The 18520-nt window shown below is 46.1% G+C and overlaps 7 protein-coding genes across 7 annotated transcripts; 5 read left to right on the forward strand and 2 right to left on the reverse strand.

Annotated features, from left to right (window-relative positions):
• Positions 1-1874: 1874 nt before the first annotated feature.
• BABINDRAFT_179909 (uncharacterized protein) lies at positions 1875-3021 on the forward strand (the record flags this gene model as incomplete). The annotated part of the gene is made up of 2 exons (XM_019131108.1): positions 1875-2036; positions 2064-3021. Exons 1-2 carry the CDS (start codon positions 1888-1890, stop codon positions 3019-3021), a joined length of 1107 nt encoding a protein of 368 aa, XP_018985921.1. The 5' UTR covers positions 1875-1887.
• Positions 3022-3067: 46 nt separating this feature from the next.
• On the reverse strand, positions 3068-4093 carry BABINDRAFT_7308 (uncharacterized protein; the record flags this gene model as incomplete). The annotated part of the gene is made up of 1 exon (XM_019132602.1): positions 3068-4093. One exon carries the CDS (start codon positions 4091-4093, stop codon positions 3068-3070), a length of 1026 nt encoding a protein of 341 aa, XP_018985922.1.
• Positions 4094-4275: 182 nt separating this feature from the next.
• NPT1 (nicotinate phosphoribosyltransferase) lies at positions 4276-5697 on the forward strand. The gene has a single exon (XM_019128501.1). It carries the CDS (start codon positions 4324-4326, stop codon positions 5581-5583), a length of 1260 nt encoding a protein of 419 aa, XP_018985923.1. The 5' UTR covers positions 4276-4323; the 3' UTR covers positions 5584-5697.
• A 708-nt stretch (positions 5698-6405) lies between these two features.
• KAP120 (Kap120p) lies at positions 6406-9616 on the forward strand (the record flags this gene model as incomplete). The annotated part of the gene is made up of 2 exons (XM_019130783.1): positions 6406-6540; positions 6821-9616. 2 exons carry the CDS (start codon positions 6406-6408, stop codon positions 9614-9616), a joined length of 2931 nt encoding a protein of 976 aa, XP_018985924.1.
• Positions 9617-9676: 60 nt separating this feature from the next.
• On the reverse strand, positions 9677-11692 carry BABINDRAFT_7311 (uncharacterized protein; the record flags this gene model as incomplete). The annotated part of the gene is made up of 1 exon (XM_019132604.1): positions 9677-11692. The coding sequence occupies one exon, from the start codon at positions 11690-11692 to the stop codon at positions 9677-9679; it is 2016 nt and encodes a 671-aa protein (XP_018985925.1).
• Positions 11693-13171: 1479 nt separating this feature from the next.
• PTP2 (tyrosine protein phosphatase) lies at positions 13172-16071 on the forward strand. The gene has a single exon (XM_019128502.1). It carries the CDS (start codon positions 13364-13366, stop codon positions 15662-15664), a length of 2301 nt encoding a protein of 766 aa, XP_018985926.1. The 5' UTR covers positions 13172-13363; the 3' UTR covers positions 15665-16071.
• Positions 16072-16962: 891 nt separating this feature from the next.
• BABINDRAFT_7313 (T2 family ribonuclease) lies at positions 16963-17919 on the forward strand (the record flags this gene model as incomplete). The annotated part of the gene is made up of 1 exon (XM_019132605.1): positions 16963-17919. One exon carries the CDS (start codon positions 16963-16965, stop codon positions 17917-17919), a length of 957 nt encoding a protein of 318 aa, XP_018985927.1.
• Positions 17920-18520: the final 601 nt, after the last annotated feature.

Consider the following 18520-nt stretch of genomic DNA (forward strand, 5'->3'; position numbering starts at 1 on the left):
GTCATCGACTCCTTGGTCTAGTGCTCCACGGCATGGGGTTTAGGTGTACGTGTATATGTGAGCATTGAGGAACCCTTGCTAGAGCTCGCAGGAAGTCCGACTGGTCCACATGCAACTGTAAGAAACTGCTACATTCTAGTCTCCGGTTCGTCTTAGCCGTGCATTAGTAAGAGAATAGCCTGTGGAGTCGCCCGATAAAGCCTAGATGTAGTCGAGGAAGAATAATGCTAGGACTCCAGGCGAGCCCATACTATCAAATCGGCCGTAGAAAAACTCTGGGGCGATGGGGCTGGGAACAGATATTAGTCATGCGGCCGCTAACTCCCGCTGAGCGGATTGCCAAGGAGCCCTGTCAATGGGGGGTGGATATGTGCATATATATAAGGCGTCAACAGTCCCCCTACGTCAACGACAGTGCAGGTACATTTTATCAAGGTAGGTGGGCTTTAACTCAATGTTAGAAATTATAAGGGCTAGAGGAGATTAGCGTCAGAAGTGGATCGTGGAAACAAAAGTACCCCCCAGCTTGTTAGACTCACATTTACTAAAAGCCTAAACTGTATCACATTAGGCTGGAACTAAGAGCCTGGGACTACAGGCCTGTATGTAAAATATGTTGCAATTCTCTGCTTTGTGCAAAAGACTGGTTGCAAATACATGCAGGTATTACTCGGTACAATGTTACGAAAATATCGAAAGCACCGACAACCGGCATCAGCGGGCTCAAGTTGCATCATGGAGTGGCGCGCCAAAGACTCTCGCGCATATACGCATGCATCTTAGCATCTATTTAAGCCACTAGCTCCCCCTAGTATACATATATCATCGGTGGTATACGTACTTTGTGCTCTACCAGAAGTAATACGCCGGAAACCATGTGATGGCGTAGATATTCGTACAGTATGTATGTCGGATGTTTTACGTTGAGCAAATGCACAGGTAAGTGCTACATGTACGTGCAGCCTAGGCTTCAACAAGGGCCAGGGTCTTTAGCCATAGGGAAAAACTACGAGTGTCAACTGCCCTTAAGCAGTGTATTCATGCTTGCTTTTCCCTTAGATTTTCGTACAACAACATCACGTGGAACTGATATTTATCTCTATATGGATAATTTTCAGCACGTGATATAGCTTGGAATTTACGAAGATATCGTATAGGAGTCTATACAACATGACACTAAAGGTTGACATTCCAGTTGCACTAAAAAGTTAAGTTTGAAAAGGAGTGCCGGGAAGCTGGACCGCTGGAGTGTACGGGCGCAAGACTAGTATTACTTAGAGTGAACTGGCGATTGATCGACGATATGTTATTATATATCACATCGTGCGTACTCTCGTAAGGTAGCTTAGATTCCAGCTAGCTGTTCAATTGATCTGATTGCAGGGTTGAGCACATCATCTTCAGTTTACGGGTATATTCGAATATATGTATAAATATTAGCGGTTACATTTCTCTGACCGTGGTACTATCATTAGACCTATTTTAACACCAGTCTAGACTAGTCATATACAAACCTACCTAGACTAAAAAAAGGGGCGTTGCAAGGTGGATGTAGAGTTAGCGTTAACAGAATCCATTTATATGTATGCTCTTGCTTGCCTTTCCACGTTGGAAAATTGTATGCTCCAAGCTAAACGATAGTGACCGTAAATATTTCTCTCTGAGAGAATCAAAATCCGGATTGGGAATTCCACCCAGGTGTTTAAGCTAATGCACAGATGAGTGACATGCTGGCACCGAGCATAATGCCGAAAAAGTGACGGGAACCTTTTTTTTCATACCCCACTAAATAATAAATAGCACAAACAGTAGCAGAGCATACAATAGCACCTGTTCCAGGATTTCCAGAAGGATACAGCATTGAAGTACTGGAATGTCTTTCTAGAAATGACTGAATTAAGCATGACCAAAAACACGAATGCACATAAGAAGTTATGGGCCACAATCTTTCTTATATGGACGGCAGCTTTCACGGGCGTCACACTCGTCTATAATAGACAACATTTGAGCCAATGGCAAAACGCTTTTGAGCCCCAGTCCTTGGAAACTGAATCTGCCAACAGAGAAACCCACGAACGGTCCTACTCAGTGGATGAATTCACCAGGGGGGTAGACATCCTTCCAATCCATTCGCACAACGACTACTGGCGCAAGGTTCCATTCTGGGACGCATACAAGATAGGTGTCAAGAGTGTAGAGGCTGATATCTGGTATTATGCTGACGGGAAGGACCTTCCAAGAAAATTATCCGAAGACAAGAACTTTGATATGAACGAAATCTACGTGGGCCATACTTCTAAATTTTTGAACGCATCCAAAACGTTGAACAGCCTCTACCTCGATCACATCTGGGGCCTCTTGGAGAATTCTAATTCCTATGACTGGAGTAACTCCAGTATCAAGAATGGAGTGTTCTACGACGATCCTCACGAAACATTGTTTCTCTTTTTAGATGTCAAAAGGGCTGCTGCCGGAACGTTTGAGAGATTACCAGAGTACTTGGACCGCTTTATCAAGAAAGGCTACTTGAGCTATTACAATTTGGAGAAAAATATCGGTTACAGTGGCCCATTGACGCTCATCCTTACTGGTGGCATACCTGAAATATCGTACATCGACAAGAACGTGGAGAAGCTTTACACGTTTTTGGATGCTCCGTTGAACTCGTTTATGCTTGTTAACAACAATGCCAATACCACATATGATTCTGACTTGGAAAAGTATCAGGTATATTCTAAGGTTGCATCTGGTGCATTGGAAGGAATTATCTCGGATAACCCGACAGTTTTCAACAACACAAAAATCTTGGATACCGGGGACTTTACCGAAGTGGAAATGAAATACTTGAAGGCTGGTTTCAAGCCGTTCACGGAAAATGCGAAGGCCCAGTTGTTTTACTCGCGTATCTGGGAGTTACCTGCATGGCCACGCTACAAGAGGGATAAGATCTGGAGGAGCTTAATTGAAGCGGGTGTTGGGTTGCTCAACGTGGATGATCTTGCGTCTGCTAGTATGTTCTAGAAACTTACTATTAGCCTGTGTAGTATTACATGAAATTTAACAAAGACTAGAAGGCAACGCTGACGCCGGCATCCGATGTCACGTTATCCTTCATGACCTGGCTACCCACTGCCACATCCATGATAGCTAAGCCGACCATCTTACAAATAACCAACTTCAGCAGGGAAAAGTTGTGGTCAGATTCACCCCACAATTCACTAACTTCAACGAGCTTAGTTCCATCAATACTATTGGAGATGAACTCACCCGCCTCGTGGAGCGTGTGCTCTTTGGAGTCGACAATGAACGAATGTTCCTGTGTGTAGCACTCAACCAATTCCGAGTCAATCTCCATCATGTGCGGTTTATAGCTTCCGATTAGGCCGATGAATTTGGAGCCTTCATAAGACAACTTTCTGCTAGCATAGAGCCACTCACCCCTGATAACAGGGACCGTGGAGGGAGTGCAGCCGAAGATGACGCTACACTCGGCCACAGCCTGTCCCACTTCGGCGTCTTGAGAGACAGTAGATAATGGGACAAAGCGGATTCCCCCAAATGCGCTGCTAAACTTCTCCGTGATGAATCTTTCCGCGTTGTAGACGGTACGGTTGGCCACATACACCGTGCTGAACCTCCCAGGATACAACGTAACGGTGAGTTTGACGTGCCAAAAACTCTGCGGCCCCACGCCAAACACAATGAGACTTTCGTTTTCCCTGTACCCAGAAATTGGCTGGACTTTTACCAAGGCTAAAGTGGTGGCCAAGGCGGTGCGGAAGGCCGTTAATGTGTACGCATTCAACACGCATTGCAACTCGCCGTTCAACGGGCTGAAGATGAAGGTAGCACCCTTGAAGCCTTCCTGGGAAGAGGTAAGAACCTTGATACCCACATCTGCACCAGTTGTGGGCATAAATAAGTGAGTGGGACCCAACATGGTTTGCTCCACGGTCCGTTGTGGGATAATTGTAGGGTCCGCGGCATACGCGAGAAGCACGTCTGCTAGTATTCTCTGGTATCGCTGGATGTGCTGCGAGTTCAAGCTCAGGAGGTAGCTGTCAATTTCATAATCGTTAAACACCTTCATCATGTAAAAGAATATCTGATATGGGCTTCAGGATGAACCAACATAGTTATGGTGGAGGAGTGAAAAGTTGCAGGGCTGGGGCCTCCAATACTGCTGCGTTCGCCTACCATACCCCTTTTGGGATACGCGTAGATAGACGGCAGCTGGTGCAGGACGGCCAAACCGACGACTCGAATTAATTATATAAACCTGTCTCATTCTCTTCGTCACTCATTTCTCTATAACCCACAAATATGTCTCAATCACGGGGCGTTATCACGTCCCTTTTGGACACCGATTTGTACAAACTCACAATGCACGCAGCGGTGTACACGCACTTTGCCACCGTCCCTGTGTGCTACGCCTACACCAACAGAACGCCCTCTATGAAGCTCAACGCGGCGGCGATTGCGTGGTTGCAGCAACAGATTGCGTTACTTGGTGAATTGCGCTTTTATCCAGCCGAAATTGCGTATCTTGCGCAGCAAATCCCGTACCTCCCCCAGGCGTACTTGACATATCTAGAGACTTTCCGCTTGAATCCCTCGTCGGAGGTGCGGTATGTGACAAAGGACGGCGAGTTCGGGTTAGAAATGTCAGGACAATGGGCGAACGTTATTCTCTATGAGATTCCTGTGCTAGCACTTGTTTCAGAAGCGTACTTCCGCTTCGTCGACACCGACTGGAGCTATGACGGTCAGGTGGAACAGGCTAAACACAAGTGCCGGGAGTTGTTTGCAAATAACTGCGTGTTTAGTGAGTTTGGGACCCGCAGAAGAAGATCGTTCCGGAGCCAAGAAATGGTCGTCCAGGGCTTATGTGAGTATGCTGCTACTTCTGACAAACCCCAGATGTTGTTGGGAACGTCGAATGTGCTTTTGGCGATGCAATATGGTGTGAAGCCGATTGGTACTGTGGGCCATGAATGGTTTATGGGTGTTGCATCTATCACCCAGGACTATGTCAACGGGAACAAGCTTGCAATGGACTACTGGATTCAAACCTTTGGGGCGTCCAATGCTGGATTAGCCTTGACCGACACCTTTGGTACGGAAGCGTTTTTAAAGCACTTTGTCAAGCCATATACTGATTACTATACGGGGGTAAGGCAGGATTCGGGCGACCCGTTGGTGTATACCGAGCGAATTGCCCAACACTATCAGTCTTTAGGCTACGCCGCGGGCTCCAAGATTGTCTGTTACTCTGATTCGCTCAACTTGGAAAAGTGCGCTTTGTACAAGCAGAAGGCGGATGCCCATGGTTTAATTGCATCCTTTGGGATCGGCACCTTCTTTACCAATGACTTCAAGACCGCCTCTGACGGGTCCAAGTCTCAGCCGTTGAACATTGTGATCAAGTTAAAGGAAGTGAACCATATGCCTGCCATCAAGATCAGTGATAATAGTGGTAAGAACATGGGCGACGCTTCCACTGTGGCACGTGTCAAGCAGGAGCTAGGCTACAACGAGACTGTCTGGAGTGAGGGCGACGAGTCCCAGAGGTGGAAGCAATAGAGTGATTTATTGATTGTTTCTTTTTTTTTGGACTTTAATAATGAATAATACTAACAATATACCGAAAACAGAAGTAGGAAAGATAGAGTATCGTTGAGAGGAGATCGCTACCAGATGTATATGTGGAGTGGACTAAATATCAATAGCCGGTCAGTTTTTCAAAAGTTGACGGTTTCTTGATCTCGGACAATGAATTAAGATGAGAAATCTTACTCTGAAAGTCCTTTAATGTTTTAATAATTAAAAACAATCATAAATTTATGACGTGACCCTTGGAAAACTAGTTCAAAGACAGTCGCTATATCAGCTAGTGGGGCTGGTTACTGACCCCGGTGTATCTTCCATAAGATGGTGGGGTCCACGAGCTTAGCTTCAAAAATAAGCCATTGGTCAAGATATTCTCAATATAATCAATCAGTAGTGGTGTTAGTATCTAAATAAATACTTTTAGTTATATCATAAATATAGCTACACTCTCCTGTTTACCAAATAAAACATATCTTTAACAGCCTCTTTTGTCATTTACCGTAGGTTAGTCCCTTTCTAGTTTGTACAGGCTCCTTATTTTCCAAAAATAAAAATCCTTTGTCTTAGAATCGGACTGTGTCCTACTAAATTATGTTTTATTAGAAATCTTTTATAAAGGCATTATTCCTTGCTTTTCCTCAACCTACCCATGGTCATACTTTCCCCTTTATATGCATGTGGGCCAACCTGTGATAGTCTCATTAACATCCTGCACTGTGCCGGTCACGCAGCAAGATTTTTTTTACTTCGTCTTACTCATGGTTCACTCTTCAATCCACAACCGCAGAACACACAATGGACTTGACCCTGGAATCTTTAATTCAAGCATTACAAGCTTCTTGCAGCGCTGAAAGGGGCCCGGACCAGGATGCCGCCGAAGCACAACTTAAACACTGGGAAACCGCCCCCGGCTATCACTTTCAACTACAGGTATGTATAAATGACGTTCAATTGTCGGGTAGCTTTTTTGTTTGAGGGGAATACCTTGTTAATAATAGCATCTTTGATATGGCTATTACAATACAACTATGCTTGCGATGTTGCTTGGCTAAATTTTGTCAGGTAAAGAAGCTAGAAAGCTGTGCTTGCAGATATCTGATATTGCCACTGACAACCCATTCCTACCTCATACTGGCTAGTGACATTACGTGGCATTTCATACATGTCCATAACATTTATTTACATTTTAAGCTTTGGTACTAACTGTCAGACCGTTTATCTTGACCTCAATCAGCCGTTGCAGATCCGCTGGCTCGCGATTATCTGCTTTAAGAACGGCGTAGAAAAGTACTGGCGTGCGTCGAGACAGAACTCAATCGGAAAGGACGAGAAGGTGGCGATCCGCGCGCGTGTATTTGATGCAATCAGTGAGGCGAACACACAGCTCGCGATCCAAAACGCGCACGCGTGTGCGCGCATCGTGCGCTTCGATTTCCCGACTGAGTGGCCGACCTTGTTCGAAGATACCGAGGCATTGTTGCAGACGGCATTGCTTGCGAACAACGTAGTTCAGCTCCACAACCTCCTCATCGCACTCAACCAGATCGTCAAGACATTGGCGCTCGTGCGCATTGGACGCGCACGTCACGCGATGCAAGCTAAAGCGGGACTTATAACACCCACACTCATCCGGTTGTACACGCGCTTCTTCCAGGAGTGGACACGGAGCATGGACCTCACCGCGATGGAGGTGGGATACCTCTGCCTCAAGACGTTGAGACGGGTCGTGGTCGAGGGCTACGAGCAGCCGCACAAGGATCAGGATGTGGCGGAGTTTGTCGCACATACCGTTGCACACTTCCAGCTCCTCGTGCGTGAGCACGGCAAGTATTCCTCCGACTTGTTGGAGAAGTACGTGAAAGGATACGGCAAGCTCTACTACAACTTGCTCAGTGCGAACGCCACGGCGTTTGTGTTGATGCCCTGTCTGAAGGACGTGGTGATGAGCTTCCTCTCCATTTTAGAGAACCAGGCACAGGCAATCTATGAGGCGGGGGACGATTTTTGGGAGGCGGTGGCCATCCGTGCGGTCATGGTGTTGAAGAAATTGATCGGTTTTGTATACAAGAAGGGCGCTATGACGTTGAGACAGAAGTCCGACAAGAAAGAGATTGACGCGGCCGTAGCCATGCTCTCATCTCAGATATTCACTCCAGAGCTCATCAAGCACTTAATCGACTTAGTCATTGCGTGGTATTTGAAACTCAAGCCCTCAGATCTTGAGAGCTGGTCACTTGAGCCGGAAGAATGGGTCAATGAGGAACTCTCTACATCCTGGGAGTACCAAATCCGCCCGTGCGCGGAGAACTTTTTCCAGGACTTGATCTCTTTCTTTAAAGACTTTTTGACGGAGTATATCTTGCATAAGATCTCCAATGAGTTGCTGTCAGATAACGTCTTGACGAAGGATGCGATTCTCGCAACGTTCCAGCTCGCAAGCTCCGCCATCTGCGATGCGGTTGACTTCGACACGCTTCTTACGACGGTGTTCATTCCCGAGGCACTCCGCAACGATCTGAGTGAGTCGCGTCTCATCAAGCGCCGTGTGTGTTTGATCCTCAGTGAATGGGTGCCCATCAAGTGTGCGCGCGAAAGCCGCGTCGCGATCTTCCGCCTCCTTCTCGCGCTCCTCGACCCTGCAAACCCCATCAATGACAAGGTTGTCAAGTTGACTGCGGTGCAGACACTCAGCCACATTGTTGACGATTGGGAGTTTAACAAGCACGACTTCCAGCCGTTCTTGGACGACTATGTTCGAATTTTGATCCGGACACTTCCGGAAATGGAATTGACCGAATCGAAGTTGTTTGTTTTACGTACGTTGTCCATTGTCATTGAGCGCTGCAACCCGCTCCTCAGCCGCGAGAACCTCATGAACATCTTGGCCATTGTACCGGACCTCTGGAAGCGATCGAATGAATCGGCTGAGCTCATCTTGAAGAACTCCTTGTTGCGGGTCTTGAAGCACTTGACCGTTTCTTTGAACGAAAACTCGCCTGAAACATATGCGATTTCGCTTCCGCTAATCTCCGTCTGCTGTACTGAGTCGTCCGAATTATATTCCCTCTTATCCGAAGACGGTTACGAGTTGTGGGCTGCCATCTTGCTGAACTTCCCAGATTCCACCCCCGACCAGCTTGTGGCGGAATTCCCGCTTGTTGTCCCTGGTTTGCTCAATTCCACCGAGATCTTACCTCTCATTTTGACTATCGTCCGCAGCTACGCCTTGATTTCCCCCGACCTATTCGTTTCCGACACCGGAATGGAGGTCTTTCGTGTGTTGAGCGGCTACCTCCCTAACATGAGGGACGATTCGCTCATCCTCTTTGCCTCCACCTTCGAAATTCTCGTCTTGAATAGCTCTGAAAAATTCCTCGCGGTCATGGTCGAAAGCGGCCTCTTCTCTGCCATGATTAGCTACTGCTTAGATGAAAACGAGTCGCCTATCTCGGTCAACAAGGTTTTGATGGTTGTCAGTAGATTGGTCTTTGCACAACCCGCCTTGTTTCTCCAGATGATGACGCATGTATCGTCTTCCCCCGACATGTTGAGCAAGGTCTTGGAGAACTGGCTCAAATACTTCTCCAACAACGGAAACCCGCGCAACAAGAAGATCAGCATCTTGGGTCTCTTGGCTTTGGTCAGATCCAAGAATGAGACCGTGTTGTATGTAGCATCTCCAATTTTTGCCAAGGCCTTTGAGCTTCTCGAGGAGGTGAACGAGTCGGCTTCTGGCGATGCCGAGAGCTACCACCGTGATTTTGCCTTCGAGTTTGACGACGTCTATATCTATGAGGAATCTCCAGATATCAAGCCAAGCGGCGAGAAACTAAGATACAAAGCATTGATCGCCGCGAAGGACCCGGTCCATAAGCTTTTATTGAAGGACTACATCAAGGAAACGGTAAATTTCTTGAGAGCCGAGTTCAACGATGAGGATTTCAACAAGTTTATGGCCATCTTAGAGACCCATGTTGTCGACAGCTTTCTGTTGTTAATGTCTTAAGTTCTAGATCCTAGAGGTTTTTCATTAGAGATTGTATATATTATCAATCTAGACTCTGATTTATAACACGTAGCCGTTATCGTTGATAATCCGCTTGATCTCGCGGCCAAGCGATTTTGTTTCCTCAAACCGTCTGCGCATTTTAACCTGCGCCAATACTGCTAAGCCCAATACTTTGAACCTCTGTCGTGGTGTCAAGTTATGAAGAGCAGACTTTTCAGCGCGTTTGTGAGATACAGATGCATCCACGTGTTTTGTACGCGAAGCGGGAGCTTTGGGGATGAGAGGCTTGTCTTTGGAGATAGCGGCTGGCATTTTGGATGATTCTTGAACGCCAAAGCTCCATGGATCGAAGTTTATTAACCGGTACGTATCTCTATCGGGATCCACGTTGCTATCGAACGAAACAGTCTCTACCCCTCTTTCATCCTCTGAACTCAGGGAGTCATCAAAATCTCCAAACATCGGGCTTTCGGTCGGCATGGCAGGACTCTTGGCTACTGTATGACTCCCCACTGGATCTTCCTGATGCTTTTGATAGTAATCGCCCAAGAAGTTGCACATAAACCTCAAATCATCGTTGTGCACAGCTAGGTTCTCCGATTCCTGTTCATAGACCGAGGCTTTGAATTCGAGTTCGGTTAGCGACTGTCTCAATGACTCATTCGCCCTCTCATATCGGGAATTTTCTTCGGCCAACTCCGCAGCCTGTTGCTTATATTGTTCCAAATCAGTCTTGAGCTTGGCGTTACGCTGGGTGAGCACATTCAATTTTCCGGTCAAAAGATCATCGTCGATAGTGCTATGGGATTGGGCCTGTCGTTGGGGTGTGAGAGGCTGAACGTTACGAGGTCGTGTGTCCTTCCTGTCCTCTGGGGTCTTTTTTTGACGTTCCCGTGAGGGGTTCGCCATAGTAGGAGCAGTGACTGTATTTGGAATGAGGGGTGATGGGGGAAGTTTATGCGTATTGAAGAGGTTGACGCGGGAGCCATCAATCCATGAGTGGAGATTCTCTTGTTGATCTATCCAGATGGACCCATTGCCATTGGCGGAGCTCTCAATCTGCTGGTGCAGGTCGCGGCCCCTGCTGTTTGGCAAAATTGCTTCGGTAAATTCCATAACGGTCAAGTCAGAGTTGTCGGGGGTTGGTTGCTGGGGAGAAGGGGAAAGTGTCAGAGAGACCGGCAGCCTGTTTTTGCGGGTTTTCATCTCGTTGAGTTCTATTTCAAGTTTTGCCTTCTCCCGCTCAAAGTCCCGCTTCATCCTGTTAGAGTCTTTATCCTTCAGCAGTTTTAAGGACTCTATCTCTCGCTTCAATTTTTCCACCTCCAGGTCCTGGTGGTACAACTGAACCAATTCATCCTTTTGCTTTTTTAGTTTCTCCAAGAGGTAAGCTTCCTTTGCCTTGCTTTTTTCCTCAAGCTTGTTTATTTTCTGGAGGTTTGCAAGCTCCTTCATTTCGAGCTCGCGGCGCTGCGTCTCGAGCCGCTCTTTCTCTAGCATAATGTACTCCTCTTCCTCTTTTTGCCTCAAAATGGCATCCCTCTTCAACTGGATTTCTGAGGGTAAATCAAATTGAGCCTTCCGGATTTCGTCGATGTTAGTCTTGAACTTCTGCAAGTGGTCGAATCGTCTGGGGTCCTTATGCTGGTCCCTTTCCTCATGATCTTTCTTTAACTTTGGAAAGTCTTTGAGGGAGTTCTTCAAGCGTTCGTTGATACCCTCAAGCTTATCATCGTTGCCCAAGTTCCGGACCGGCGAGCGAGCATCTTTTGTAGTCTTTTCCCCGGCTCGCGCCCGGAACTTGAACGTATCCTCTTCGCTCTGTTTGTTTTTTTTGGGGGACGGGGTAAACACGCCCTTCAAGATGTCAATCTCGGTGTTATCATTATTTTCCTTATCTTGGAACAAGTCCTTCAAGTGCTTTCTTGACTGGGTATTTTGGAGTTTGATCTTGGTGAGAGTGGACATCTGGTCGTCGTTGTTGTTGAAAAGGGTGCTCCGGTTGAGTTTCGTGGCAGGACGTAGCGGAGGTATGGCATGGTCGTCTATCACTGACCTGTATCGGTGGTACATAACAGGTGAGTCTGGCTTGTCACCAAAGAAGCGTAAGGTGGTTTGGGAGGTTAGGGTATTTGTCACCAAAAGTTGGAGAGTGGTTAAGGAGCCAAATGAGATAGATGGGCTAGCTAGGTAGACAAAAGCTACGGGGGATAATCGGCCTGAAAGGTATGGGAATGCTTTTAAAGCAAAAGAGAATGCCGTTAGGAAGTATGGATTATACTCTTGAGTGTTTTGATGCGTCTCCTGCTTTGTGGTTCTAGTGCCAGTGACAGAATAGTATGTGACATTACTTTGTAAACAAATCAGTGTCGTGTGTAAACCGCGTTTTTAAATATTCTCGCGTCCCATTCGTTCGGTAGGGTAACATTACATACTGTCTTCGGAAGCAACATGACTGAATTACCAAGAGGGTTTTCAATTGCTCAGGTGAATGGTGAAACGGCATGACCAATGATGTATGGGCAAGGTAAGTTTTTAAAGGTGACTTAGTCACGTGGCCACAGTGGTGTCGCATGTCTCAGATGATTACCCAAGGAGGTATTTTTAAACTCCTTAGTGTCAAAGTTTAACATACTGATTATTATTGGCGTAAAACACTGGAAACATATAACAGTTTAACCGATGCCTCACAAGATCAGAGTTGAATATATGATAGCCTTAGAGTCTAACACATGTCTATGGTTATTGCATAGGTATTTTTTTTTTCTCCAGCAAAAAGTTATCATAAACTCTCATCTTTACAACCAGGAACTAGTTCCTCGTAGGTTTCTGCTCCACAGCGTTATTGTTGCTGGAGAAGTTAGATTATGGAAATTTTTTGGGGTGTACTCGAGCTAGACAGAAATATTTATGCGATGTCCGTGGTTTACAGTTTTCTATTCGAATATGATACATATCCCTGGTTGGCCCCGCTAATCGATCACCCCCGTGTTCCTTGGGTCAAAGCTTCGGAACAGTCATCTTTACAAGTAGAAGAGTGGATTTTTGGGAGATACGTACAATTGGAGGAGTGATGTTTTAACATGAGTTCTAGACCGCGTAAAAAAATACCCCCACACTCTATTTTTAGATTACGGAATAGAACGAATATATGTTTGCCTAACGGGTACTATCACAGTCTTAGTAACGGTGTAGAAGGGAATCTCGATATACCTGTTTGCGATAGAGCAATCACCAAGCAAGTCTCAGAAAGCACGCAACCCAACAGAAAATGTAGAAAGGCACCTAGAAACAGATAGGTAAAGACGGCCATTAGGCTTTCTCTTGGTGAAGTTCAATACCAGAAGCATGTTGACGTCTCATTGCATGAAAAAGAGAATCCTACATGTAGCTCACCTGCAAAGAATATTCTCGTTTGTATCTCTGGCTGATTACGTCATCGATTTACAAGGAATGCCAAGGTGTTTAGGCCCCACCTACATAGCTCTTATGGAAGCCCTTAAGCGAAATTTCAGAGTCTAGGTGCCCTTTTCAGAGACCAGGGCGTTAAATTTAAAATAGTCATATTGCATTAGAGTACAGTTATGCGATATGTTTTCCTGGGGTGGGGCAGTATAAATCTCGTACATCTCCCGCCACCTCGGGTGCAAGGTGTTCGTTATCACTGACTAGACATACACTGACCTTTTGTTTTGTAACTTTGATTACATACCACTGAGTGTCCTCACTTGTAATATACCAACCATGGCTACATCATATACTCCAACAAAGCTCACAAGTAGCCCATCCGCCTCGGCTTGTGAAATATCCAGCCCAACTTCTCTACCAAAACCCACCACAAGTCCCTTTGGGTCAGAGAAAATTTCTCAAGGGTTACACGGAAATATCAAATCAAGCTCACAAATGCTTCCATTTATGGGATCTTCCTGTTCACCTACCATAGGAAGTATTCACCAGCTGCATAATAGATCCTTGCTGCTAGAAACAGCCTTACCACCTCGACACGGCATTCTTGCAAACAGTCCCACCTTTGACAGCGTTGAATACCGCGGAAAATTTGAAGCGGTTGATTCGGCGGATTTGTCGCCTGAAATTGTCGACAATACCGACACCATCTTCCTTGATATCAGACCCTATACTACATTTGTAAAATCTAGGATCAGAAAGTCATTGAACCTCTGCATTCCCACCACCCTTCTCAAACGAGCCTCGTTCCGAATGCGAAGTATCTTGGGGTCTATGACCGTGCCCCACCAAACCATTTTCCTTGAACACATTACACAGCCCGTTCTGCACCCTCTAACGATTATTGTGTATGACGAATCCTCAACCAGCTCATTCATCTCCCTACCGTTGTATAATACTATCTTGAAAATATTTAACTACGTGTATCACGATGAAAAGGTCCCTGAAATGAATGTAACCCGTCCTATTAGACTCAAGTACGTGAACGGCGGAATCCAACCACTACTTACTATGCCGGGGCATCCAATTATTGATGCTGAACTCATTCAGAAACCAAAATGCACTGCGAACTTACTCGAGGATGCTACCATGCTACTCTCTCAGAACTCTCCTACATCTGCAACCGCCCCGGGTCCCTTATCCGGATTTTCCCTTCCTTCTTCTGCTCCTTTTGCTTCTGCCTTTGCATCGTCCATGAAGAAGAATAAGCCAGCCTTGCCTTCACCCACCCATCGCACCTCGACAGTCGCAGAAATGGGCCCAGAGAAAGGAAGATTAGGTAGCTTGAAAATCCCGGAAGCCTTCCTTGGGAAGAAGCTTAGTGTCTTGCCACCATGGTTGAAGGAGATTGTTACTGCTCAAAGGAATTCTGACAGGGTTCTTGAGAAGTTTGTGAGGATAGAGCAGAGCGAAACGGTGAGACTTGAAACTGTTGTAAAGCAAGAATATTCCCAAAGCCACGTCTCCGAAGTGTGTTCTCCTTCTGCCCCATGCCCTTCCTGTGATAATACAACGTATGCATTGCCAAAGGGGATTGAATTCGGCTTTAAGAACAGGTACACCAATATTTGGCCCTACGAACACTCCAGAGTTGTTGTTTTAGACTCACCTAAAGCGACGAGCAAGGCTCCCGGAGATAATCATTTATTGCCTCTTGGCTTCCAAGATACCTCTATTTCTAAAATCTCCCCTTCTCAGACGGAAGATGACTACCTCAATGCCAACTATGTGTATGTTCCGAGCACTTCTTCCAATCACTACATTGCGACGCAGGCTCCACTCCCTGCCACTTTTGAAAACTTTTGGAGGGCAATTTGGCACAACAATACGGAGATGATTATTTGCCTCACTGATTTGAAAGAGAATGGCGTTAAAAAGTCCGATAACTATTGGCGGTCTCACCACTACGAGGCCAGTGGCATCACAGTTGCCGAAGAATCTGTCTACGAGGACGACGATGTTGAAGGCAATGTCACTGTGCGGAAATTAAAAATCACTAAACGGAACCGTTCAAGACATCTTTACCAGTTGGTATTTAAAGATTGGCCAGACTTCGGTGTCCCCCCATCGGCGAAGAATATTTTGAAGTTGGTCAGATTGAAAGACTCGCTTGCCAAGTCTCACAAGAAAATCGGGGCCCCGATTGTGGTCCACTGTTCGGCTGGCTGTGGAAGAACGGGTACCTTTATTACCGTGGATATGGTTTTGCAATGTTTCCAAACCCACTCAAAAAGCACGAATTCAACTGCCGTTGAAAACTCTCCAACCTCTGTTTATACCCAATCCACTGGTGATTCTGATGATTCGTCTATCGATCCCTTGAATGGCCCATCTTGTCCGACGTGTTACAAAGAATTCCCTGTTGCTACCCCTTCTGCTATTGCGGACAGTGGAGAGCAACAACTCGAATGTGAAGCAACAAGTGCTGACAATACCTTGGACGCGTGGGGAGAAACTGATTTAATCTACAAGACAGTACATTCGTTGAGACGCCAGAGAATCTCTATGGTTCAGAGCGTGTCACAGTACGCGTTGTGCTACGAGGTGGTGTTGCAATATTTGTTGGACACTAATTTGTGAATTTGCGTTCCCTTATTTAGTACACCTGTTTGCTTTATCTTGAATCAGACTGTATAATCAAATGGTTGGAAAGCCTAAAAACGGCAGGGGATACGCTCAGGACTTCACTTCGGTGGTGGCAGAGAATGCATTGGGTATACAACCCTCCACACTTATAACGTCACGTACTTGTAGTTAACCTTGCAACTATGCTCGGCATGTTATGTTTATGTTCCTTAGTAGACACAACCAACACCAACATATGCAACAATATTGTTTGGTGTCCGAGCGCGACCTTAATCCCCTCCGATTACGCTTAAATTTCCATAAGAAATATTTGTTGTGTTATCTATTTCCAGCTACGAGCTTTCTCGGTTGCTTCTGCGCCAAGTGGCATCAATATATTCCCCCGGAATTTGGTCAAGCACGTCAAGCTCTAATCCGAATTAGTATTCTATGAGCTTTTAAAAATAACTAACCCACGTTGCAAAAAGACCCATTGATGAGCATCTATCCCGGGGGTACCCGTCATCTCGGAAATGTTGTCCAAGCCATTAAGCGTGCCACGGGATACCGCGGAATTTTTTCCGCGTACCTGTAAGGCGCTACCCATAGGGAAAAGGATAGACGGTCTTGTATATATTAGCCATGCATGGATGCTACACATTAGTTTTAGTCTCGCTGGGAAATGAGTTTTACTGTTTATTATTTCCAAATTGGGATTACCGGGCCCAAGTCTAGTCTTTTTTTCTGATTTGGTGCTATGAGTAGTCCCCACTGAAAAACTTCAGTACGAGCACACACGTGCACTCTATTAGCTCATACGACGTGCATACAAACCGGAGCAACACCCTGCTTAGTCTGTCTCTTACATGATTATACTATTCCTGGGCACGTTTTCTCGTCTAACTGTATATTTACGCAATTGGGAATAGACCCCACTTAACATATTATTATATATACTAGGTCCCAAGTAAACTGGTAAAGAGGGCAGCTAGTCCTATTAACAGTGATACGTGTTCTTAGATACGCCAGCGTGTGGCGAAAAATCGTAAATCTCCGTCTTTCAATTTTGGGAGAATAAGCATTTGGGGGCGCATATACCCTCGACACAACTGGTAATAATCTAACATCTTGGCGCACCCGTGTCCGCTTAGCCCGTGTCCCTGAATTAATGATTTAATTTCATGTACCAATTAGGCTTATCGCCAACTCGCATGGCCGTTTTGCACCCTTCTTGGTCTATGGAGATTTTACTATAAAGCCCCCTTCCCCTCACGCACCAAAATACAGCCCAAATTTCAACCCATATACCTCCAATGCTTTCCATTGCCTTATTTCACTCCCTTCTTTTCGCAGGCTTGACCTCTGCATACAAGAGCGATGTCTTGCGTTCCTTCGATATTTCCTACTCAAACAGTTCCTGCCCTGCTGGCTTGCCTTTATCGTGCAGCAACACGACTGTCGTGGAAGACCTCTGCTGCTTTGAGTCCCCAGGAGGCGTAGTATTGTTAGCACAGTTCTGGGACTACAGCCCAGGCTTGGGACCAGAGGACGCCTTCACCATTCACGGTTTGTGGCCTGACAACTGTGACGGGACCTACCAGCAGTTCTGTATTCCATCGTTGGAGATTACTGACGCCAGAGCCGTGTTGAATAAGTTTGGCGACGAGGATCTCTTGGCCTACATGGATATAAACTGGAAGAACGGTAATGTCACTGCGGGAGACAACGATTTGTGGATCCATGAGTATAATAAACACGGTACCTGTTACTCCACCATCAACCCTTCATGTTACAGCAATTACACCGAAGGGCAACAGGTTGCTGACTTCTACAAACTCACCGTGGCCACCCACAAGCAGCTTCCTACCTATGACTGGTTGAAGGAAGCCAACATTGTGCCCTCCACCACCAAGAACTACACCAGCTCTGAGATTGAGAGCGCTTTGTCGAGCAAGTTCGGGAAGAAGGTCTACATCAGCTGTGACAGTGGAAACAACTTGAACGAGATCTGGTACTACCACCACGTCCAGGGTTCGCTTTTAGACGAAAACTTTGTGCGCATCGACCCGGTGTCTAACTCTACCGGTTGTCCAGCCACCGGTGTCAAGTACACCCCGAAGATCATTGCTACCCCGGGTTCCAATTCCACCACCAATACCACCAATGGAACCGTTGAGCACGCGTCTCTGAATGCTGCTGTGCAGGTAGCTGGTAACGCTTTGGTCTATGGTGTTTCCGGGGTGGCTGCTGCCTTCCTTGCGTTGTTGTAGTGGATTTCCATGGTCAAACCCTAGGAATGATAAAAGAAAGTTAAAAGTTAAAATATATTATTGGAATCTCGACGTAGCTGGTTTGGAGTCTTGTCTGTTCCACTTTACATTGATCGGTGTTGTGGTTGGTTAGCTCTATTTTGGAAGCAAATGCGAGTACCATTCAATAAATGGGGCAATAAAAGGAGCTGTATTGGTCTGATTGTGCCTTTAAGACATTAGGAGGTTTACTCATAGCACCTTGGAGATTGTAGGCATATCACATCATGTATGCGCATTATTATTCGTGATCGACGCTCCCCCACCGGTTAGACTGAAACCAGTTGTCCCTTGTTCTTCATCTCTTTAATACTTCTCCTCTAGCTTGGCTTAAAAATCTGTCTGATCGATGTTGCATCAACGTTGGTCATTTCCATAGTATCGTTATTATCACCGACAAACCTGTAGGTTTAAGCTTGAGATGCAGGCACATCACCTTGGAGACTAGCACATCCACAGCCTGAAAGTCATTCTAATATTCCGGTATATTCAAGTCTGAAAACGGCGGACCTTTGTGGTCTTTGACAACTGCACCGTACCACAGCCTGAACCTCAGGTAGTG

The sequence above is a fragment of the Babjeviella inositovora genome (assembly GCF_001661335.1).
Source record: "Babjeviella inositovora NRRL Y-12698 unplaced genomic scaffold BABINscaffold_4, whole genome shotgun sequence".
Lineage (NCBI taxonomy): Eukaryota > Fungi > Ascomycota > Pichiomycetes > Serinales > Babjeviella > Babjeviella inositovora.

What these genes read in the sequence shown, in the direction of transcription:
- PTP2 (XM_019128502.1), top strand. Translation starts at nt 13,364, where the DNA reads ATGGCTACATCATATACTCCAACAAAGCTCACAAGTAGCCCATCCGCC.
- NPT1 (XM_019128501.1), top strand. Translation starts at nt 4,324, where the DNA reads ATGTCTCAATCACGGGGCGTTATCACGTCCCTTTTGGACACCGATTTG.